The sequence below is a fragment of the Neophocaena asiaeorientalis genome, unplaced genomic scaffold (assembly GCF_003031525.2).
Source record: "Neophocaena asiaeorientalis asiaeorientalis breed wild unplaced genomic scaffold, Neophocaena_asiaeorientalis_V1.1 scaffold248, whole genome shotgun sequence".
Taxonomy (NCBI): Eukaryota; Metazoa; Chordata; class Mammalia; order Artiodactyla; family Phocoenidae; genus Neophocaena; species Neophocaena asiaeorientalis.
Window position 1 is genome coordinate 2,601,665 of NW_020185320.1, and position 24,618 is coordinate 2,626,282.

The window sequence follows — 24,618 nt, forward strand, 5'->3', positions numbered from 1 at the left end:
CTTAAACAACAGAAATTTATTGTCTCACAGTTCTGGAGGCTGCAAGTCTGAAATCAAGGTGTCAGCAGTGTTGGTTCCTTCTGAGGACTGGAATCGACACTGGGAGGGAGAATCTGTTCCAGGTCTCTCTCCTTGGCTTGTAGATGGCCATCTTCTCTCTACATCTTCCCATCCATCATCTCCCTTCTATGCACGTCTATGTGTCCACATTTCCCCTTTTTATAAGGATACAAGTCATATTGGATTAGGGCCCACCCTAATGAACTCATCTTAACCAGTTACATCTGCAACAATCCTATTTCCCAATAAGATCACATTCTGAAGTATTGGAGGTTGGGACTTCAGCATATGAATTTGGCGGGGGGGGAGACACGATCTGACCCACAACAAAAGGCATTTGTGGAAGGACTTGAAGTAAGTGAGGGAGGAGCCATGTGAATATCTAGGGCAAGAGTGTTCCAGACAGAGAGACCGGCCAGGGTAACAGCCCTATGGGTACATGTCTGCTGTCTTCATGGGACAGCAGGGAGGCCATTGTGTCTGGAGCAGAGTGAACCGGGGTTGGGGGACAGGAGATGAGATCAGCCGAGGGGGTGGGGGGAGGAAAGCTTTGAGGTTATTGCAAGGACTCCAGCTTCTTCACTGAGTGAAACGAGAAGCCATTGCAGGATTTTGAGCAGAGAAGTATCCTGACTTAACTCCTATTTAAAAGGATTCTTTAAGCCTCTGTGTTGAGAGTTCTCACCGTAAGTTTACAAAAAATTAACTTAACACAGAGGCTACTTAGTGCCCAATAAATGTCACCTGTTATTGTTTATAAGGGTGCTGGTGGTGTCCTACCCAGATTTTACTATCCAGTGTGTTATTCCCAGCTGCTGGGGATGCTGGCCTACTAGTGCCTCCTTCTCTAGACAATTGCTCTTTGGTCAAAGTAGAAGTTGCCTTATCCTGACTGGCTTGGTTTACCAAAGGTCATGCCCCTGCCTCAAGAAAGAATGACTCTGTGATGCAATTTACGCCTCTTGTCTGATAGAATGAGCACATGTGACATATTGAGGAGACTCACAATGTTCTTGAGAATGTTATACCAGCAGAAACACTGCCAACTTGGGGACAGAGACAGAACAAGGGGAAAGAAGGCTGGCAGACTCCCCCAAATTTTACATTCAGGGAACAGGTTGATAAACTACTCAGTTACAAATACATTCTACCCTTCAAGAAAAAGGAAGGACAATTTCAAGGGTAGAGCTGCAGGCCCAGAGGGCAGCCATGTGCCACAGAAGATTATTTACAGGCCTTGCAACCTAATAGAATTAGCACAGTTGAATTCTGAAATTGCTTGGAACTGGTGACTCCTTTCTCCTTTCCAGTTTCTCCCTTTTTGGACAGGAATGTCTAGAACTGGTATCCTATGCTTGTCCCACCATTGCATTTTATGAACAGATAACTTGTTTCTAGTTTTACTGGTCCACAGATGGAGAATTTTTCCCCAGGATGGATCATACAAAGGGTCTCACCCATACCTGACTTAGATGAATAAGATGATGTCATTTAGGACTTTTGAGCTGATACTATTTTGACTATATGTTGGACTTTGATTTCATGGTGTAATATTTGAGACTTTGAAGGATGTTGGGATAAGATGGATGTATTTCGCAGGTGGGATGGACATGAATCTTTGGGGCCAAAGAGAAGAATGTGGTAGGATAATTCACGCCCCCCCCCAAAAAAAAACATGTCCTTTCCTAATCCCTAAAACCTGTGCATATGTTACCTTGCATGGCAAAAGGGACTTTGCAGGTGTGATTAAGTTAAGGATCTTGAGATGGGAGATTACTGTAGATAATCCAATGTTATCACAAATGTCCTTATAGGAGAGAAGCAGGATGGTCAGAGACAGAGATGTAAAGTGGAAGCAGAGGTGACAGTAATACAGGGCCTTGAGCCAAGGAGTGTGAGCAGCCTCTGGAAGCTGAAAAAGGCAAGAAAATGGATCTTTCCCTAGAGCCTTTGTATGGAACACAGCCCTGATGACACCTTGATTTTAGCCCACTGACACTGATCTTAGACTTCTGCACTCTAGAACTGTATGAGAATAAATGTAGGTTGCTTTAAGCCACTGAGTTTGTGGTCCTTTGTTACAACAGCAACAGGAAATGATTCAGGAACCAATGAACATGTTGCATGTGTTGCCTGCTGTGTGGTCATAAAGTTCTTTGTATCTGACCCAGGAGTCTTGTGTCTTCTGCCAGCTTCCACAGAACTGTATCATGCTAACTTGCTAGCTTTCGAAAGGGGTCAAATCTTAGACCTTTCACAGTTCTTGACATTTAATTAACAAAAATGATGGTATCATCATGGGTATTTTTCTATCTTTTGAATATCCTTCAGTCTTCTAATAAATCTATTTCTAAATAAGATACCACTTAAATAGTTTTGAATCTTAATAATAAATAACCCATGGTTTAAATTTTGTTACTTAAGTTATTAATATTTGCATTAGTAAAAGTTATTAAAATCAACATTTTAATGAATGAAAATAGCAAGTTTAATGAAAATAGCAAGTTTCTTTTTGCAAGACTGTGTGTTAACTACAAGAAATGTTCCATGCTTTTGTCTACTGTTTAGTGTTAGATTCTTAAAGAATAATATTTTCCTCAAAAGATATTATGGGAAAGGGGTTTCTTTTGGTGGAATAATTCCTAAATGAAATCTGGTGCATGACTCAGACCACTGGGATCCTAGAGATGATAGAAATTGAGACACTATAAACATGGAATCATTTTTAAATGAAATTGGATGTGAAAGCAAAGAAGCTGAGAAAATTCTGGTGCAGTATATGGATTTATTTTTCAGCTTAAGCAAGACAGGCGGTAAACAAATCCATAATGAAAATGCCACCCAGAGATTAGCAGCTGGCCATGCCTGCAACGTGACTGTGCAAAACCAAGTCGTTTCCAAAACAGTGTGCAGGTTTGATTCCTTCAGGAAATTAACTCTGGGTTGCGCCAGGCCACCCTGAATATCTGTTGATGGGGTATTTATAACCCATTCACCATTCCAGCTCAAAGCCCACACACTAGCCACATGACCATCACTGCCACATCTGCCAGGTAAACAGACAGCCTAGCAAATAGCACTCTTCTTGTTCACTAGCCAATGGTACAGTAGTGTGACCAGACACAGTTACACCAACATAGAGACACAGGAGGCACCTCCCCTCACCCAGCTGACAACCTTCCATACATTTCTGGGGACAGGATTGTCCTACAATGTGCCATGAATTGGTACTCATCCCGGGAGAGGAAGGGCAGGGCTGTCTCCAGGTTTGAGCATGGGTGGCTGTAGGGTCTCAGAACTGCTGTTTCAGCACAAGCAATAGAAATGCTAGCCACAGTGACCATGAGAAACGAGACTCCTGATGTCCCGGTAGATGCTCAGGCCTCTGACAAAAGCTGGGCTCAGTTAAGGGTTGAGTGGGAGTTACAGACCTGGGGGATGCTACAACAAAAGCTAAGAGGCAGCGCCCTGGTTTATACTGCTTTGGGTATATCCAGCCTCATCCGAATACAAAACAATAAATTCACAAAATATTAGAACTGGAATGGATCATCTACCGCAGACCTTACAGTTAAAGAGGTGGCAGCCCAGAGAGGCAAAGCAACTTGCTGAAGGTAGAGCGTGGTAGTGGCAGGTAGGAATGCAATATGCCAAACCCCATTCAAGACCACTGACACTGAATACGTGGCCAAGTTTTTCAATGACAAGGAGGATGAGACAGTGTAAATACTCGGTTCCTCAAAAAGCCCCAAATGTGTTTAAAGGTATAAACACTCAGCTTAATCAACATTCTTCTTAGGGGGCTCTCTTCGCTCTCTGTCTTTCTGTCTCTCTGTCTTTCTCTCTGTATCTCATACACAAAGACACATAATCTTGGTGAATGAAGACTTCTTGCTATACAAAGACAGACCCAACATCTTCAGGAAGACACTCTACAAGACATGCCTCTCAATCCAAGTCTTTGTGTGAGGTCTGGGCAACTGGCTTATTTTCTAGAACAATAGGTGGTTCTGAAATAAGGAGATCATCTTCCCCAAAGGAGGAGTTCTGGTCCGTGTGGACGAAGTTGGGGATGTCAAATTTCATGAGCCTGCTCAGCTCCTCCTCTGGCTGCCCACTGCGTCTGATGGCTTCCTGGAGTTGAACTTCACTGTCGAGAGCTGTGGTCTGGAGACTACCTTTGGCCTTGTCCAAGTGGTCCATTTCATTGATGTAGCAGTGAAAGAGGGACCTGGATTCCTCATTGCCCTGTCGAGAAAAGACCTTATCTGGTTCCATTGGCCTTCCAAAGTCTGACACAAAGCTGTTCATTCTGAATCTCTTCTCCGAAGACTCTGTATTGCTGTAAAGAAAAGCAAAATAAAAGACTGCTTACACTCCAGCTTAGTTACCTGCAGAATCATGGTTTTCGGCATCTGTGGAATGCAAGTCCCTGTACACAGCATGCAGACAAACATCAGAACTGAGAGACGTCACTTCTGAACATGCACAAATAAACCCAAGGCAAAAGTCACAAGGTGAGGGCCCTTGGACCATCCTGAAAAGAGACCTTTTGCTGAGGGATCCTTGATATTCTTTATCACACACCAGTGTTTCTCAGTGGGACCCATGGATCATCTGCATCAGAATTACTTGAAGTGCTTCTTAAAATGCAGAATTCTGGGTTACAGTCCCTCAGGATCTCCGGAGGTGGGGACGGGTAGTCTGTAGTTTCATAGAATCCCCAAGGATCACTACTCGTGGTCACGTTTAGAACCACTGGCCGACATCAGGCCAGCCTGAACAACAATACTATCTCACAGGGGTGAGTTTCATGTTTGTCAAAGCAATGTCGTATCCATTTATCTCACCCCATTGTCAAAACTGACCCATGCTGGGCTTCCCTGGTGGCACAGTGGTTGAGAGTCCGCCTGCCAATGCAGGGGACACGGGTTCGTGCCCCGGTCCAGGAAGATCCCACATGCCGCGGAGTGGCTGCACCCGTGAGCCATGGCCGCTGAGCCTGCGCGTCCGGAGCCTGTTGCTCCGCAATGGGAGAGGCCACAACAGTGAGAGGCCCATGTACCGCAAAAAAAAAAATAACACAAAACCCAAAAAAACCTGACCCATGCTGTCACTTAGGCCAAGAATTATTATACCCATTTCACAAAGGCATAAGCTAAGGTAAGGAGGGGTCAGATTTCCTGCTTGATTGACACAATCAATTATAAGAGTGCAAAAAAACTCCAGTTCCTGATTCCTTGTTTCATTTAGTGTGGAACAAATTAGCAATTCAATGGTAATAAATCAGTGAATGGATGAATAAAATAACTCTCAATGAGTCCCATGAGTGCCTGACAGAAAGAGCAGGGGCAAACTGAATAACCTGATAGCCCACCTACTTTAATCACCATTCTTTCCAGGTTTATAGAAAGGTGACTCCCACACAGGTAGTGACTCCATAAGGTCAAGAATCATGTCCGAACACTTGCAAATCCAGAATAGAACCTGACAACAATTAGGCTCTGGAGTGTGTAATCTCAGTGATTTCAGTTCTTAAATCTCTTCTTTCCCATCCCATCACTCAAGATACAGCACTTATGACCAAGTTCTCATGGGGCAGGGGACATGGAATCAAGTTACAGGTATGAAAAATCTGATCTTAAAAACTAACCGCCATACTGTCTTGATTACTGTAGCTTTGTAGTATAGTCTGAAGTCAGGGAGCCTGATTCCTCCAGTTCCGTTTTTCGTTCTCAAGATTGCTTTGGCTATTCGGGGTCTTTTGCGTTTCCATACAAATTGTGAAATAAAAAATAAATAAATTGAAGAAAAATTTAAGCAAACATCTGATTACTTAGTGTAGTTGAAGCCAAGAATTCACCTACTAAATTATGTATTATTTCAATAAAAAAAGAAAAAACTAACCTCCAGATTATCAAGAATCACCTGGATTTCAGGGCTCAGCAATCCTAGAAGCTTTGCAATCCAGGCAGCAGAGGGACTTTTATATCAGATTTATCTCCTGCTGTGATGACCTGGGTGACATCAGATGAGGAATTCCTCTCAGAAGCCTGAGTTTTTCCTTGTAGTGATAAGCCTGATTAACCAGTCTCGTTGCCCACTCCGCAAGGTGATGTGAAGATCAATGATTGACACAGGAGTATGACATTCACTAGGTCATGTGTTCAGAATTCAGAGAAAAATCATTTGAGGGAGACTGATGGAATTCTACTTTAATGCAAATTTAATAGGAATAGGTTTTATCTTTCAGTAAGTGATTTTCTTCCCCTCGTTGTCATTTCACCTAAGTTTAAAAGATGACTCAGCAATCCCACTACTGGGCATATACCCTGAGAAAACCATAATTCAAAAAGAGTCATATACCAAAATGTTCATTGCAGCTCTATTTACAATAGCCCAGAGATGGAAACAACCTAAGTGTCCATCATCGGATGAATGGATAAAGAAGATGTGGAAAAGAAGATATGGGGAGGGGGAAGGGTAAGGTGTGACAAAGCGAGAGAGAGGAATGGACATATATACACTACCAAACGTAAGGTAGATAGCTAGTGGGAAGCAGCCGCATAGCACAGGGAGATCAGCTGGATGTTTTGTGACTGCCTGGAGGGGTGGGATAGGGAGGGTGGATGGGAGGGAGACGCAAGAGGGAAGAGATATGGGAACATATGTATATATATAACTGACTCATTTTGTTGTAAAGCAGAAATTAACACACCATTGTAAAGCAATTATACTCCAATAAAGATGTTTAAAAAAAAAAGACAAGAAAAAAAAATGTTTGAGAACAGCAATGAATGTGCCAGCAACCTGTGACCTAAGAAGCTAAAATGTCACCTAGGAAAAGAGGGGATTAACATGTTTGGAAAAAGCATGGTTAGGACTGCTGGGGTCACACCATCCCCCAATTCCAGGCTAAGAAGCTCTGAGTACTAGCTTTCCAGCTTGCCCGGAGCATCAGCTGAGTGTGAAGGCCAACCCAGAAACCCAGCTGTGTACAGCAGCTCTTCTGTAACCCAGGCTACATGTTCTCAGGATTAAATTGAGTCCATTGACCACCATCCCCGCCGCTTGCTGAAGAACGAAGGTACAGAAGACCAAGAGTGTTTTTACCCTCCCCAGGGCAGAGCCCAGGCGATAGACACTAAGATGCCTTCCCTGTTTCACCCCTGCTCTTTTTTCTCCCCAAGACCTCTGGGTGTGGTAACAGTGCAATCTGTCTGATTCTCCCTCCCTGAGAACAAGGGAAAAGCCCATCTTTGTTCTCTTAGAGTCTGGTAAACATTAAATACTCAACAGACCACCCTGTTCTTCCTCTTTTGTTTCCCTGACTGATAAACTAAAAAACCTGTATGTGAAAAATTGTGATCACGGACACAGCTTGCTTCTATTTAGTTACTATTCATCTCACTGTTGGGCAATATTTACGTACTGAAATCCATAGATCTTAAATGTAAAATTCAGTATGTTTTTATTGATATATACACCCATGTAACCACCCTCCCAGTCAAGACATAGAATATTTCCTTTCTTCTGGAAAGTTTCCTCCTGTTCAATTTCCAGCCCCTTCAGGTAACACTGCTCTGATTTCTATTTCCATTGATTAGCTTTGCCTGTTCTTGAACTTCCAGTCAATTTCCACCTCCCAGAGGCAATATGTTTTGATTTTTATCACCGCAGATTAGTTTAGCCTGTTCTTAAAATTCATACAAATGGAAGCATCAATATATAGTCTTTTGTGCCTGTATTCTTTTGCCCAGAATTATGCTTTTGAGGTTCATCCATGATGTCGTATGCAGCAGTAGTTTGTCCTTTTTCTTGCTCAGTAATATTCTGTTGTACAAATACACTACAATTTGTTTATTCATTCTTCTGTTAAAGGGCATTTGGGTTGTTTCCAGTTTGGGGCTGTTATGAACATTCTTGAAAAGTCTCTTTGTAGATACACATTTTTATTGTTCTTGAGCAAATACTAAGAGTAGAATTACTGGGTCGTATAGTAGATGTTTCTTAACTTTATAAGAAACTGTGGAGTTTTCCAAAGTGGTTGTACCATCTTACACTCTCTCCACAACGCATGAGAATTACAGCTGTTCCACATCCTTTTCAGCACTGGGTACTCTCCATCTTTGTAATGTCAGTCATTCTCGTGGGAGTGACGTGACACTCAGTGTGATTTTAATGAGCATTTCTCTGATGTCTAATAATATTGAGCATCTTTTCATGCCCTTATTGGCTATTGGTTTATCTTCTTTTGTGAGGAGCCTGTGTGTGAGAATTTTGCCCGTTATAAAATTGAGGTTACCTTTTGTTATTGATCTGTAGAAGTTCTGTCATACATTCTGAATACAAGTCTTTTGGTAGATATATGTGTTGCAAACATTCTCTTGACCTATGACTTGCATTTTCATTTTCTTAAAGATGTCTTTTGATAAGCAGAAGCTTTACATTTCAGTTAACTTCAAATTATTAACTTTTACCTTCTATGTTAGTGCTTTTTATATCCTCTCTAAGAAATAATTGTTGACTCCCAAATCACAAACCCTTTGCTTTCTTCTAGAACCAATACAATAGCCATGAACCACAGATGGCTATTTATTTAAATTTAAATTAAGTAAAATTTAAATTTTGGTTTCTCAGTCATATTACCCACATTTCAAGTGCTCAATAGCCACATGTGGCCAGTGGCCACCTACTTACGCAGCACAGAGAACATTTCTGTCATCATAGAAAGTTCTATTGGACAGAGCTGTTCTAGGAGCTTCTACTTTGGGTTTATGATCTATGTTGAGATAGGGGTCAAGGTTCATTTTTTCCCATATGTTTACCCTGTTGTTCCAGGACTGTTAAAAAAAAAAAAAAAAGAAGAAGAACTTTCTTTTCAATTGACCTTATACAAAAATCATTGTATTCTACACACAGGTAATGAAGGATAAGAAAATGAAAAAAAAATTCCATTCACAACAGCATCAAAAAAAAATAGAATACTTAGGAATAAATTTAACAAAGGATGTGTGAGACCCGTCCACTGAAAATTTCAATGTTGCAAAGGGAAATTAAGGAAGACCTTAATATATGAAGAGATATACCAGGTTTGTGGATTGGCAGACTCCAGGTTAAAAGCCATATTACCATAGACATAAACTATTGAATTGCCCTTCCTTCAAGGGCCAAAATCCCTTCTCCCTTCTGTTTTTGTATGCTAATGTTCACTCTCCAATACCTTCCAATAGTCATTCATCATATTTTGTCCAGATTTTATTTTATTTATTTTTTAATTTATTTTATTTTTGCTTGCATTGGGTCTTCGTTGCTGTGCATGGGCTTTCTCTAGTTGTGGTGAGCAGGGGCTACTCTTCATTGCGGTGTGCGGGCTTCTCATTGCAGTGCATGGGCTTCTCATCACGGTGGCTTCTCTTGTTGTGGAGCACAGGCTCTAGGCACACGGGCTCAGTAGTTGTGGCTTGTGGGCTCAGTACTTGTGGCTCACGGGCTCAGTAGTTGTGGCTTGCGGGCTCTAGAGAGCAGGCTCAGTAGTTGTGGTGCACAGGCTTAGTTGCTCCGTGGCATGTGGGATCTTCCCGGACCAGGGATCAAACCCATGTCCCCTGCATTGGCAGATGGATTCTTAACCACCGTGCCATCAGAGAAGTCGTTTGTCCAGATTTTAAATTGTTATCTGCAGGGTTATACTGAAACATGCTACTCTGCCATTACTGAAACTGGAACCCACCTGCCTAATTCCTCTTGGCCCTTCATGAATCATCTTAGGTGCCACCTTCTTCCCTGACTCCTCCAGTCTGAGTTGGGATGTTCTCCCAGAGGACTGGGTGCTTCTCTCCATCTGCCTTCTCACTCGGTATTGAGCCCATTTCTTTACTTGTCTGGCACCTTCCTTAAGACGATCAGCTCTTGCGGCAGGTATTGTGTGTTTCTTGTCTATGTCCTCAGTACCCAGCACGGTACTAGGCATAGAGTAGGTGCTCATTAAGTTTTTGTTAAATGAGTGAATGCATCAATCATGAAGAGATCACAAAACTAAAGCAACTCTTGCCTTGGCAGGAGGCCTCTCCTACAGTTGCAGAAATCAATTCAAGGGCGTACCCAGGGTTGGCAATCAATTTGAGGGCATACCCAGGTAAGGCTGAAAATAAGGACTGGTGAGCCTTAATAGACAGATGGTCTGTTACTAGAGATCCTGAGTGTGACTCCAGCTCCAGAGATACAAGAGATTCAGCAAACTAGCCACATCTAGGACTGCCCTGAACCTGTTTCTGGCCAAGGGAAGCACTGTCTCTGGCTGTACCCTGCAGTGCACCCCACATTCCCAAGCTCTGTCCTAGAGTCTTCTATGGCACCTCCTGCCTTGCATTGTTGGAGCTCACAGACCACAGAGCTACTGCAAGGGCATCTTGCACCTTCTATAACTGACCCACTTTGGAGGCTGCAGGAGACTCAGGTTCCACTGGGGAGACTTCCCACCATTTATTGGTAAGAACAGCTTCAATAAAGCCCAGTGAACTCTCTCCCCACCCAGTGGTTACCCAGTCTTTAAAGCAGACTAGCCCTCGTGAGTCACACCTGAAAACGTTCTTGTACACTTAATGTTGGAATAGCAAAGGATGCTCACTAATTAGGCAGGGGGGATTCTGCTGCTGGATGTTGCCTTAATTCAGTTTTCAGGAAACATGTGCCATATTGTTAAGGCTGTCTTTCCAACCTTATAAAACATGTCCTGGTAGATAACCTGGGTGCCATGACAGAGAGAAGAAGGCTAGTTGCGAGTTTCCCATCCTCTGAAACTCAGTTGGCATATGGAAAAGTAATGCTCACTGGCACCTATCAGAGCAGTTAAAACAGTTGAAAATCAACTTGTTCTTCCACAGCCTTGGTTATACCTGTGAAAATTTAAAATTACAAGGGCTAACCTCTTAAATACCACCTTGATTAAAATGATAATTAAAACCAGAAGCCATAAACTTCAATAACTGGAACACTGAAAGAACGAGAAACTGTGAGATGTTGACTGAGCTAGCAATTAATATCATGTTATAAGTATCATAAAGAAAAGAAAGGATACTGAAGAATATTTGTACTATAGACTGAATGTTTGTGTTCCTCCAAAATTCCCATGTTGAAACCTAATCCTCCAAGTGAGGCCCCAGTGAGATCCCTCTCTCCTTCCTCCATATGAGGACACAGTGAAAAGTCCATCATCTATGAACCAGGAAACAAGTCCTCACCAGACAGTGAACCCGCAAGCACCTCAACCTTGGACTTCTCAGCCTCCAGAACTGTGAGAAATAAATTTCTGTTACTTACAAGCCATCTAGTAAATATCTATGGTATTTATAGGAGCCTGAACGTATGAAGACAATTAGAAAATTCAGAATCACCAAGAATTTTAGTGTCTTTCATTATTTTTGTCACATTCCTACCTATTCTATATTTTGTCATCATGAAACTGAGATCTAGCTAGCGTGTTTGCAAGAAGTTCTCCCGTGTCATCCTAACTTTTGAAAAATGACAACTGTTTATTTTGATAGAATCTTAAAATCACTTGTTTTACTTATTTAAGAATCTCTATTCCTCATTTTCAGCTTGTTATAAGAAATGCAATTTGGACTTAACCTACTGATTGTGACATCCCCAAACTCCACCAGCCAGAGTAAAAAGACTGTTCAGACTGTTCTGATTCTTGGTCTTTTCTTCTTCTCACTCTGGGTTGTGTCATGTATTGTCTGAACCTGTGGGATTTTCTGTACCAGAATAGAGATCCTCCATCGTGAGCACCCATCCAGTCCTCTGGCATTTGCAGTGCATGTCATTTGCTTCCATGACACTCCCCTGCTCACAAAACTTTCATTGATTCCCCAAACTCTTCTGCCTGATCTTTCAGACCATCCTCTCCCACATCACATGGCCTTTCCAGTGTCAGCTCCTACCAGTCCCCTCACCAACCCTACCTTCCGGCCATATGGGACCTGACTGTCCCCCTCTGACCCTTTGCTTGTGCTGTTCCTCCTACCCCTTCTCTGTCAAAATCAAATACGTCCTTTTCTGTCCAACTCAAATGTCCCTGCCTCCATGGAGACTCTCTGATCTCCCAGCAGGAAGGAATCTGCCCCCCTCTGTACTCCTTTCGATTTTACTGACCTTGCCTTACAGGATGCAGCCCTTCCTGTCTCATGTCAGAGCTATTTGGTATGCTCTTTTCTCTCCCATATACTGCTGTGCTGTACGCTATTCATCTTTGCATCTCTCAAAGGGCCTTGCCATCATTCGACGCTCAATCAATGCACTGGACGGCTGTAACTGCAGGTGGTCCAGAGCCCTGATTCCTGTGAAAGGCACAGCCACCTCCAGTGTTTAGGGATGTGCTCCTTCCTCTGGGACCCTACGAGAAGTTAGGTCAGGAGGGCAGACTTCTCCCACCTTCGCTGGCAGAGGGAAAACACCCGTAAGATTCTGGGTTATTCCCTTAGGATTTTCCAGATTTATGATGAGTTTTTACAAATGGAGTGCCTGCTGCTGTACTGAGTCTTAGCATGCCTGACTATCCTCAGGTTTGCCCCAGTCATGAAAAGTGGTGGGCAGTCCAGCCTGTGGGAACCTAGTGTTTCCCCAGTCACTTTCAGTGGACTTTTAGAGATGCGTAAGCCAAAGACCTACTAAACTCTGTGATGAACCACCAGTGAGAAAATAATAATAACCATTTCACAGGAGCCATAGCCTGTGCTGAGAGCCTTATCTCATGTAACAAGCCCTAACAGTGGCACCAACCAAATCCTTGTCTGTGTGTGAAAGTGCCTTTTGGTTGCTTTCGTTGATAGTTCCAACTTGCCAGGGAGATTTCAGTCTCTCTGAGGCAAGAAGGATTCTACTACCTTAGCATGACCCTCAGCTGTGCACTCAGGCTACACCTTGTAACTGATGGGGAATTAAAAGCGACTCCTGAACAAAGGTGTATAACTTGAATCAGATACATAAAGCAGTTGGATTTTTTACCTGTTGATATATGGAGACCTTTCAGAATGGCGGCTCTTCGTCAGGAACCACTCTGCACTACATCTGCACTTAGCTGGTTCCTGTGACCTTGGTCATTATCAAAGACCTTGAGCACAGACATTCTCTTGCTATTAGCTTTTAGGTGCGCTGTACCCCTCCTTTAGTAAGTGTCATATTCAGGAAAATTGCAACTCAAGGTAAAATGTAAGTTCCATTTTTACAAGGTCATGAACAATCCTGTCCTCACCCCTAAACGAAGACCATCCCCGCCTGGACAAAGTGCACTTAGCAAAGGCTACAAAAGAGGGTATTTGAGGTGTATGATGTCTGGGGTTTGATCGTTTTTTTTTTTTAAAAAATGTCCAAAATATTCAACATAAAAATGTGGTACAAGCCTTTCCCGTACTCTTTCTCTCTGGCAGATTTATGATAATGGGGTAATAATACTTTAACAAGACGGTAAAGAGAGTAAATAGCTCCTTAGCAGAAAAAGCACAGGAAAAATGGTTCTTTTATCTTCATTTTCTTTAAAGGATCCAGGTAAGAGGGTTTTTTTTCCCACACACAACAGCAGATATTCCATGAGAAAAATAATCCCCATTAAAGCTGCTTCTTGGACCTAGAAGCTTTTAAGAAAGGCGATGTCAGCTTTATAAGAGTCTTTCTCCCTCTTTGGTCTGCTTTACTAATGCTCACTCATATCTGGTTCTTCTCTCCTCCTGGAAACACAGATTACCCTGCCCAGCCTGGCGGTCAGGTGACTGTGGCTGGTTCTGGCCAATGATCTGTGAGAGGAAGGGATGTGTGCCACTTCCTGGCTGAAGGACAGAAGGGCAGGTGTGAGATCTCTTCATGCCCCCTTCCCTGTCACAGGAACCCGGGAGGCTGAGCCTTGGAGATGCTGCAGCTACAGTGGAGAAGCTTCTGTCCACCCCTTGCTGACCCTCAGAAGATGTGTAGCTTGAACACAATGTAAACCCATGTTGTGTTTTACTGAGATTTGCGGAGTTGTTTGTTATTGTCTCATAGTCTGATTATGACACATCCTCTCCTGAACAGAAGCCAATGAGTAGGCAGTGACTCTAGAATTGAAGTTCTTATGCTAATATGATCCCAAGTTGGAAACTTCAGGGAAGAAGCCTATCTGTCATCCTTGTATCTTACTCCTTTCAAGGGAATGTTTGTGCTCTTCCCATGCATCAGCAATGATGAGCTCCTAGGGAGACGCTCAGCCTGCCCGGGATGCCTCCATGGAGGAGGAGATAGAACTGAGTGGTAGATTCAACACTAGTCCATTTTGAGCTTGCAGACCTGATTGGGGATCTTAACCAGAATGTCGGAGTCATATTCCAAAAAAGATACTTACTGCCTGATATCCTACTTGAGGAAGTTCTTTGTGACCAACTGCCCAGGGAGCCTGTTATATAAAGCAGTCAGAATTCAGACATCCTTCTGAGCCATCACCAAGATTCTCTGCTTAGTCTCCTTTCTAAAATCATCTTACTCTTTCACTGAGAGACACACCCAAGGTGAAGCTAGGGTAGAAGGAAGCCACACTTTGGCATGTGTAGCTCCAACGTGAATGCGTAGGGCCTGGCTGTCTCGTGGGAGGATGGGTGTCCTCTTCTCCCTCCTGCTCTTTACCTGCACCCCTCAGCTCTCCCCAGGATTCCATCAGCCACGCAGGGGTGGACTGATCTTCGCTGAGAGCTGCCCGCTGTGAGCCCAGCGTGTACCAGCAGCTCCACAGGCATCAGCTCACTTAACCTTTACAGTACTCCTAGGAAGCAGATACTATTTTATTTTTACAAATGAGGAATCTCAAGCAGAGAGAGGTTAAGAATCTAGTAAACTGTTCCAGTACATCTGGAAATGTTTGACTCCAGAGCCCATGCTTGATCCAATACGTGATAAAAGAAAACAAATCTGATTGCTTGCTAGTACCTTTGTTGTAATATAAGAAGGAGATTTAAAATTACTGACATGAGATAATTTAATGTAGTGTTAATAATAGGAGCTTTAGAGTCAAAGAGACTTTAGTTTGAGGCCTGGCTCCAAAGGTTTTGTTTGTTTTGTTTTGGTTTTTTAACCTGTGAATCGTCATATGAGTGGTTCAGCCTCATTTTTCTCATCCGTAAAGTGGGAAACTTTATAAGTTGAACACTTACAGGATTTACTTCATCTTTTTGTGAAGCTTGGTGAGATTACACATATAAAATGATCAGCAGACCCTGGCATGTGGCAAATGTTAAAAAAAAACTGCTTTTATTATTAGTCTCAATGATTTATCATTCTTTCCTCCATGCCTAATTATCACAGGCACACTTAAAATTGATTGTTTTATATTAAAGTTGGCTGAATGGAGAAAATAATGTCTATTTTAGAAAAAATTCCTGCCAAATAAATGTCAAGTTTACTAAGATCTAAAATCCTTTTTAACTGCTCCATTTAGGGATTTTTCCACATGTCTGTTTCTTTCAGTTTGCTTATGATATACTACAGCCAAATGCCATGTCTCACACCGCCTCAGACTCAAGAAAGCATTTAAAATGTGGTCCTGAGGGCTGATCCATTATTGTACTAAAAATAAAAAAGGTTAGACTTTCTCCTTAGCCTCATTAAAAGCATGTAGAGTTACAATGACCCCTGTTTGAGATGACTCAGAATCACCATCAAGAGAGAAACCATCTACTAGAAGGATGAACTGCCTATTGGAAGACTGGAAATTCAAGTCTCAGCTACCCAGGGTCGATGTGAAATGTTAAGGAAATGTATAAGTCAGTGTTCTCCAGAGAAACAGAACCGGCAGGGGGTGTGTGTGTGTGTGTGTGTATTTCTATATCTATCTATCCATCCATCCATTCATCCATCCATCTGGGGTAGGGCAGGGGGACAGACTTATTTTAAGGAATTGGATCATGTGATGGTGGAGGCTGGCAAGTCCAAAATCTGTAGGGTAGGCTGGCAGGCTGGAGAGCCAGGGAAGAGTTTGAAGGCAGGCCTCTGCCAGAATTCCTTTTTGCTCAAGGGAGTTCCATCTGTTTCTAGGAGCGCCTTCCCGTGATTGGATGAGGCCCACCCACATTATGGAGGATGATCAGTTTTATTCAGAAATGGTATCTTATCTAAAAAAAAACCTTCACAGAAACATCTAGAATAACATTTGATTAAATATCTGGGTGCCATGGCCTAGACAAATTGACAAATAAAATTAATCATTACAGGAAGTCATGTTCCCTTTTGGGCTAGGGTGTTCCCATCTGTAAAATCACCTGCATCCTACATCAAACAAATAGATCTCAATAACCCTGCAAAAATCCATCTGTCCCTCCGAGGAGAAGGAAGATAAAGGGAGTTATTATTCCCTGGCCACTCTACAAGATGTACCCTAATCTGAGTTTGTCCTTGGCTTCTCTTACTACTGCTGTAATCCACACCATATTTTTAAAGTGAGGTAAAGGCATGTTCAGATGTTTATGAGAACAGGAGATAGAAAAGGGAAAGTTCATATTATTTTAGTGGCTTTTTAGTGACTATTATAGAGATTCTCAACCATGCATCTCCATATGCTTCAATAAAATGATCTTTTCTTTTCATTTAACATGTGTTTAAATTTTTTTCCAGACCTCAATGTCTGAAAACAGGTGCGTGATGAGCTGAACTCTTCTCTCTACCTACAACTAGTTGCTATAGTTCAAGTGCAGGCTGAAGACTGAACAGCAGATGCCGCAGACTGTGTGATGAGACACAACAATGAGAATGCCGCTGCCAGGCTGTGAGGATGAAGGGAGATACCAATGGAAATGTGAGGATTTGTGCTCAGTTTCTTCCACTTACTCTCTCAGGTCGCTCTCTACCCATCCCCATCTTGCTCTGTGCCCCAGGAAACTGACCTTTGATGGAGGCTCTGGCCACTGGTTGTGGTGTGGGCTTCACCAGTGGGGAGCAAAGGTAAGAAAGGGGTAGGAGAGGGGAAGAAAGGTCTGGATATTTATTGGAGGCTCCCTCCCTGAGAGGTCACACTGGACTAACTGTGACTCTTGACCATTGTTCCTCTCAGCCAGCCTCTCTGCAGGACTCCTGGTTGCCAATCATGACCCCCTTCAGATCTAGTGCATCTACTCCTCAGTGTTCTGAGCCCTGGCATCCTGCACTATCCTGGGGGCCACCCTCTTCCTGGGCCACAACTTGTGACTAGTCCCTTTATTAAAAGCTCTTCTATATATCCAGGCAAAACTCTAATTCAAAAAGATACCTGCACCCCTATGTTCATAGCAGCACCATTCACAATAGCCAAGACATGGAAACAACCTAAATGTCCATCGACAGAAGAATGGATAAAGAAGATGTGGTACATGTATACAATGTAATACTACTCGGCCATAAAAAAGAATGAAATAAGGCCATTTGCAACAACATGGATGGACCTAAAGATTATCATACTAAGTGAAGTAAGTCAGAAAGAGAAAGACAAATACCATATGGTATCACTTATATGTGGAATCTAAAATATGGCACAAATAAACTTATCTACAGAACAGAAACTGACTCACAGACAGAGATCTGACATGTGGTTGCCAAGAGTCAGGGAGGGATGGGATGAGAGTTTGGGGTTAGTAGATGCAAACTATTACATATAGATTGGATAAACAACAAGGTCCTATTGTATAGCACAGGGAACTATATTCAATATCCTGGGATAAACCATTATAGAAAAGAATATTAAAAAAATGGATATATGTGTATAGCTGAGTCACTTTGCTGTACAGCAGAAATTAACACAACATTGTAAATCAACTATACTTCAATAAAAAATAAATTTTAAAAAAAAGCTCTTCTAATTACCTAATTTGAGTGTGCTATCTGTTGCCTGCTGGGACTGACTGATAAGGTATCCAACATAAGTTATTATTTTTCCCTTTTTTGGAAGAGTTTGGATAAAAGAAAATCCTCTAAAACAGTTCTGAGTGTTTTGCAAACCATAACTGACCAAATACATTGTGACATTACTCAGCGTTCTTTAAGCATCCATGTAATCATTTCCTCCATAAATTCAAAGCCCAACATGGATGTTCTTTACCACGCCATGAAAATTATATAATCCTTAATGTTTCCGTTTTATTTCGTTTCAAGGTAACTTAATGGTGAATTCAGTGACTATTGTTAATAATTAATTCAGTCGTGTATCCAGTAACAACTATTTCTCTGCTCCTCAAAACGTTTTCTAAGCTAGTTTTCATCCTATTTTTGCTATTGTCTTTTTTCACTGTTTTCAGTCTGGTGAGTCATCTAAATTCTTTTGGGAATAAGGAGAAAATACATCCCAATTAATAATACCTTCAAAATAAAAATTGAGGCTGGATCAGCAGTTAGACTACTGGAAAGGACCAAGAAACCCAGGTGCACAAGGGTTCACTTGAAAATGAGCCCCAGAGGCAAGAGGCAAAGTACCAGGAGGAAGGCAGGTCCCACACAACAGGCACTGGGTCCAGACAGCACATCCATAACCAGGGCCAACTTTCCACCCACTGGAAGCAACCCCAGCCCCGGATCCCATTTCTGTTTTTTCTGGTCCCTGTGGAGCTTAATGGACATTTAGGAACAGCCCAAACTTACTCTTGGTGTGGGGCTCCTGTCTTGGTCAGCAGAGTCAGCACGAAAAACATGAAAATCACAAAGACCGCGAGACCAATCCAAAATCCAATCACAATGGAATCTACAAGACAGTTAATACTGGGATTAGTATTTCATAGCAGCATAAAACTTAAATAATTGAGGAACCTGTGCTTTTTGATACATGAAATGAGAAAAGATGTCAACAATCTTCTGAGACAATCTTGACCCATCAGTCAAAGATTCAGGGATGAGGGAAGAGTCTGTGCCTCCGGATTTCTGTCTCAGGTACTACTAAGAGATGTCAGTCCTCCAGACTCTTGGTTTCCACATCCCAGTGGAGGAATCTAAGACAGAAAATGGGCTGTCTAGGTCCTCAAGATTCCACTGAAGTGTTTTGAGTTAGAAAATCCAGTTTTTAGCAGAAACTGCAATATGAAGTTTAAAATGACTTCTGATTCAAACCAACCCAATTTTGTATTTTCACACATGCTCCTGCTGGCATAACTCAGCTCTTCATTACATCTTGCAGAGAACATACAAATGACCTCCTGAGTGCTCTTCCTAACTTTGGCCTTTCCCTGTGCCTCATCTCTGTACAAATCTGCTTTATCATAGCTCTGATAACATTGCTCTTTTATGAAAAACGCTTCAATGAAAATAGACCTGACCTTTTTCAGATTAGAAGACATTCCATATACAAAGAACTTGTACAACGTCTGGCATCTGAGAAAAAGGTAACACACATTTGCAGGCTATTATTGTTAAAATGATCATTTTCTCCCAGTTTACCCCTACTTTAAAACTCATGTTTCCAAGTGGACTAGGGGACACTGTATCCCTGTACTTATCTGAACTCTTAGGCACAGCTTCCTAATACCCACACCTTTTCAGGGGCCTGTACCTTCACCAGCTGGAACAACTGTCCCCAGGCTGGAGCTAATGGAAGTCTATCTATCCTTCAAAGCCCATTCCTTACACCATCTCCTTCACAAAGCCTAATCTCCCCAACAGATGTGCTTGCTCCCTCCTGTGAACCCCATGACATTTTTGTCTGTGCTTCTCTACATGGGTCTCTCCTTGATCCTATCATGGGTAATAGTCACTAGCGTATGTCTCTCGGATGCAGATGAGATCAGGCTGTCTACCAGAACCTGGTACCTTCCTAATAGGGTCTTAAGTCTGGGAGAGGCAACAGAGTTGAAGTATTTTACATTTTCTGATCTATTCTAAGAAGTTTACCTATGTGGCAATACAATGAGGATACTTAGCAATTAAAAAAAAAGAGGTAAACAGAACTTATGCACTAAATGTATTTAAAATACAAAGCATTATTCTAACTAAATTATAAGTATATAGCCCTCTAACATGAAGAAATCAGATTATTAATTTACCTCACATAATTCATTCTTTCATTCTACATATACTATAGCCTAGAGGTTAACAACTTTTATTCAACAACATTTATTCAGCACTCTGGATGCAAAACTAATTTATCTTTCCCGGGGTTAAGAGTGCCAAAGAAACAGGAATTGTAGATTTTGCCTTACGATCTAATGGAAATGAGGCCTAAACAAGACATAAGGACAAGTACCAAAACAACACATGGGCACAAGTGCAACATGTAACAATAGCATCTCAGTTATGGGGGCACAGACTGCGAAGCATCATTGTGCAGATAAACAACAGCTCAATACCCTACACTTCATCAACTGCCTGCATAACAAAAGGAAATTCTACAGTGACCCACCAGAATTATAAAATCCTCAGTTGAGAATTTAATCTAGTAGTGTTGATTCATTTTCAAATCTCTTTACTAGGAAGGGGTTCTCATGAGGACAGCTTTCACACCGCCAATGGTGGCTGGATCCCTATGAGTCCTCCAGTCCCCTATCCCAGAGTGGGCAGGGATGGAGGAGGGTGCCTTTGACCCAGCCTAGTCCCTTGCCCCCGTCCTTCTAGTGACCCAGGGAGCGGATCACAAAGCAACAATAACGTGGGACCTGGGAGGGTCTCAGCCCTCAGCAAAGTCATGAGGGAACAGAGTGGGAATGAAGAGAGCTTTGGTTAGAATTTGAAAATCCCCGTGATCCAATGGCATTTTCAGATGTTTTCTTGATAATGTGGTATCCAGGTTTCTCATCACAATATGCTTCTTCTCCAAAGGAAATTCTGCTTCCTCAGATTCACATTCTTCTCCAAAGGAAATTCTGCTTCCTCAGATTATTTCCATTAATTCTCCTCTACCTCATCCTCTGTCACATGGCCCAATCCCAGGGCACTTTCTCACCCTGAGCCCCTTTCAGAGAATATGAGAGATCTCCATCTCATCCCAGGAATAACCAAACTCTCTTGAAGTTTTATTTATATGCCAAGTTTCACAGACATGAGCATTGCAGTAAAAGGAGGAATGCAGAGCCTCTGGTCTTCCCCAATAGCACCCTTTCTTGGAAGGAAGTCAGAACAGAGGTTTACATAGAGTGAGTGAGGCTCCAAGGAGCCCGGTTCGTTAAGGAAGCCAAGAAAGCCTTCCACAGGGGGTTCTAATAGAGCCGAACAGCTACTTCTGTCCTGCCTAGAGACTGAGCTATTTGGAGACCATTATAGTAAGAGGGTAGAGCAAATTGCCCAGAGGAATTCCAAATAGGATGTGTCATAATAAAATGACTTTCCCTTAGCCTGACCTCTAATAAATGGAATGAAACAGAGCTGAAAGCTGACAGCTTGCATGGTTTTCACTGGTATGATATGTTTCTCCATGTTTTCCACTACAGGGGAGGACAAGAGCAACTATCCCATCCTATTTCCCCTCCCCTCCACCCCTCACACCAGGCAGAATGGCCATCATCAAAAAGTCTACAAACAAGACATACTGGAGAGGATGTGGAGAAAGGGGGACTCTCCTACACTGTTGGTGGGAATGTAAATTAGTGCAGCCACTATGAAGAACAGTATGGAGGTTCCTTAAAAAACCAAAAATAGAATCACCATATGATCCACTAATCCCACTCCTGGGCATATATCCAGAGAAAACCATGGTTCGAAAGGATACATGCACCCCAATGTTCATTGCATCGCTTTTTACGATAGCCAAGACGTGGAAGCAACCTAAATGTCCTTCGACAGAGGAATGGATAAAGAAGATGTGGTATATATATATAATGGAATACTACTCAGCCATAAAAAAAGAATGAAATAATGCCATTTGCAGCACCATGGATGGACCTAGAGATGATCATATTAAGTGAAGTAAGTCAGAGAAAAACAAATATGATATCACTTACATGCGTAATCTAAAATAATGATACAAATGAACTTATTTACAAAACAGAAACAGACTCACAGACTTAGAAAACAAACTTATGGTTACCAAAGGGGAAGGGTGGGGGGAGGGATAAATTGGGAGTTTGGGATTGACATATACGCACGACTATATTTAAAATAGACAACCAACAAGGACCTACTGTATAGCACAGGGAACTCTGCTCAATATCTTGTAATAACCTAAATGGGAAAAGATTTTGAAGAAGAACAGATATATGTATATGTATAACTGAATCAGTTTGCTGTACACCTGAAACTAACACAACATTGTAAATCAACTATAGTCCAATATAAAATAAATTTTTTATTTAATTTATTTAATTTTTCTAAATGTTTGGCTGCACTATGCAGCATGTGGGATGTTAGCTCCCCAACCAGGGATTGAACCCACGCCCCTGCATTGGAAGGTGGAGCCTTAACCACTGGACTGTCAGGGAAGTCCCTAAAATAAAATTTAAAAAAGAAAAAAAGAATAAATTGTGACCTTTCCATCTCGTGGTTGTATGAAAAATGAGGGTTAATGCTTAAAGAGAGGGTTCAGGACGCCAGAGCCAGCACTGTCTTCACACCACTTATTGGTCCTGCTAAAATGTAAACTCATTGACTCATAGGCTTTTGCTTCTGCTTATCTAAATGTCTCACCTAGCCAAGCCCTTCATAAATGCCCCATTTCTCTTCCTCCCTAAATTTATAACACAATTCTTGAGAGATCTGCCTGTACATACTGTCTCCAGTTCCTCTCCTCTCATTTTTTATTGAACCAATTCGAGCAGTGTTTACTCCTAACACTCTACTGAAACTGCTTTTAAGGTCATTGCCATTAATTTCTACACTGTAAATCCAAGAGTCAAGTCTCAGCCCTCGACTTACTTGACCATAATAGTAGCATGTGACACATTCCATGGTCTCATCTTTGAAACCCTTTCTTCACTTGGCTTCCAGGAAACCACAATCACACAATTTTCTTCTTACCTTTCTATAAATTCAATTCAAACTCCTTTGCTGCTTTCTTCTGAACATCCCCCAATTTCTAAATGCTAGGGTGTCCCAGGGCTCAATTCTGGGACCTCTTTAGTTTTCTAATCAATACTCATTCAACCAGCCTCTTGGGTTTGAATATGCTGATGACTCTCAAATTTATACCTTCACTGTACACCTACCTCTCCCCTCATGTCCTCTTGGAGGTCTGATGGGTCTCAGTTGAACAAGTCCAAAAATGAGCTCCTGGTGGTGCTGTTTCTCCCAGTCTTCCCCATCTCAGTCAATGGCAATTCATACTGCCAGTTACTCAGATCACAAGTTTCAAATCATCCTTTGCCCTTCTCCTTCTCTTGCACCCTACTGCCAATCCACTGACAAATCCTGTCAGATCTATCTTCAAAAAGATCCAGAGTATATGTACTTCTTACCACTCCACTGCCCCCACCATGGTCCAAGTCACCTCAGCAGCTGCCTGGATTTTGGCAATAGCCCCCTGTCTGGTCTCTGCTTCCAATCTCATCCCCTTCCTTCCCCAGCTGCAGAGTGATCTTACTGAAACCCAAGCTAGGTACCACGCTTCTGCTCCAAACCCTCAAATGACTTCTCAGAGAAAATGTCATAAGTCCTAAGTCCTTAGCTTGACCTCTAAGGCCCCAGTGCCCTCTTCCCCATCACCTGACTTTGTCTCCTGATGTTCTGCCTCTTATTTACCCCTCTGGCACCAGGCTGACCTCTTCATTGTTCCTTGTGTGTTCCATTTTGCTCTTGCCATGGAGCACTTTCTGGAATGTTCTTCCCAAGGTATCTTATAGCTTAATCTCTCACTTCCTTCAGGTCTTTTATCATATTTCTCCTTCTCAGGAAGGCCTTCCATGGCCATTCTAGATATACTTTCACCTCGACTCTCCACATCTCTTTTCCCTACTTTATCTTTTATCACCATGTGGCATAGTTCATCTATTTAACTTACTTATTATCTCTCTCCCAGTAAAATGCAAGATCCATATGAGAAAGTGTTTTGTCTTTTCTGTTCACTGTTGTATCTCCAGTGCTTAAAATAGTGCTGCACATAACAGGTACTCAACAAATACATGCAGAATGAATGAATGTCCATTCTGCTGGTACCCAGTGTATGCCAGATATATGTCCACTTCTGATAGATATAAGGTTTAATACCAGATCCAAAACTGAAGGCAAAAGGAGAATTTACAATGACCATCAGAGGTTGTTTCTCAGATGAAAGACCCTTTGGAGGTAGGAATCTTAATTTTAGCAGGCAGGAGAACTTAGTCTAACTAGAGATCTAACTATTGCTATGAAGATTCATTACAGGTCAAATAAATGAAGGTAATTGCTATGGTCATTCCTATCTTCATAAGTGCTTCCCATTGAAATGACTTGCTTTTATTCTTTTGAAACTGCACCTAACTGGCTTTGAATTTTGCTCAGCCAAACAAGGAGACACACTTGAAAGCCAGAAGTACAGCATTTTAAAGTGGAGGAAACTATACCAAGGTACACAGTACAATAGTTGACTTACTTTCCTGTATGTCTTGGGGTTTGTTCCTGAAGCTAAGGGCCTCTACTTTAATCAGATCTCTTAACCAAAACAGCAAGGACCCACCCAGGAAT

General features: G+C 42.1%; 1 protein-coding gene across 1 annotated transcript; it reads right to left on the minus strand.

Moving 5' to 3' along the window:
- Positions 1-2,867: 2,867 nt before the first annotated feature.
- Positions 2,868-23,929, minus strand: MRAP2 (melanocortin 2 receptor accessory protein 2). Its single transcript, XM_024733729.1, has 3 exons — positions 23,812-23,929; positions 18,685-18,784; positions 2,868-4,402 (listed from the first exon to the last, which is right to left on the minus strand). The coding sequence occupies exons 1-3, from the start codon at positions 23,927-23,929 to the stop codon at positions 4,009-4,011; spliced, it is 612 nt and encodes a 203-aa protein (XP_024589497.1). The 3' UTR covers positions 2,868-4,008.
- Between the last annotated feature and the right edge of the window lie 689 nt (positions 23,930-24,618).

What these genes read in the sequence shown, in the direction of transcription:
- MRAP2 (XM_024733729.1), bottom strand. Translation starts at nt 23,929, where the DNA reads ATGGTGATAAAAGATAAAGTAGGGAAAAGAGATGTGGAGAGTCGAGGT. An exon ending in TGATAAAAGACCTGAAGGAA is followed by an intron (nt 18,785 to 23,811) that starts GTGAGAGATTAA and finishes ACTGTCTTGTAG; the next exon opens with ATTCCATTGTGATTGGATTT. An exon ending in ACAGGAGCCCCACACCAAGA is followed by an intron (nt 4,403 to 18,684) that starts GTAAGTTTGGGC and finishes TTTTCTTTACAG; the next exon opens with CAATACAGAGTCTTCGGAGA.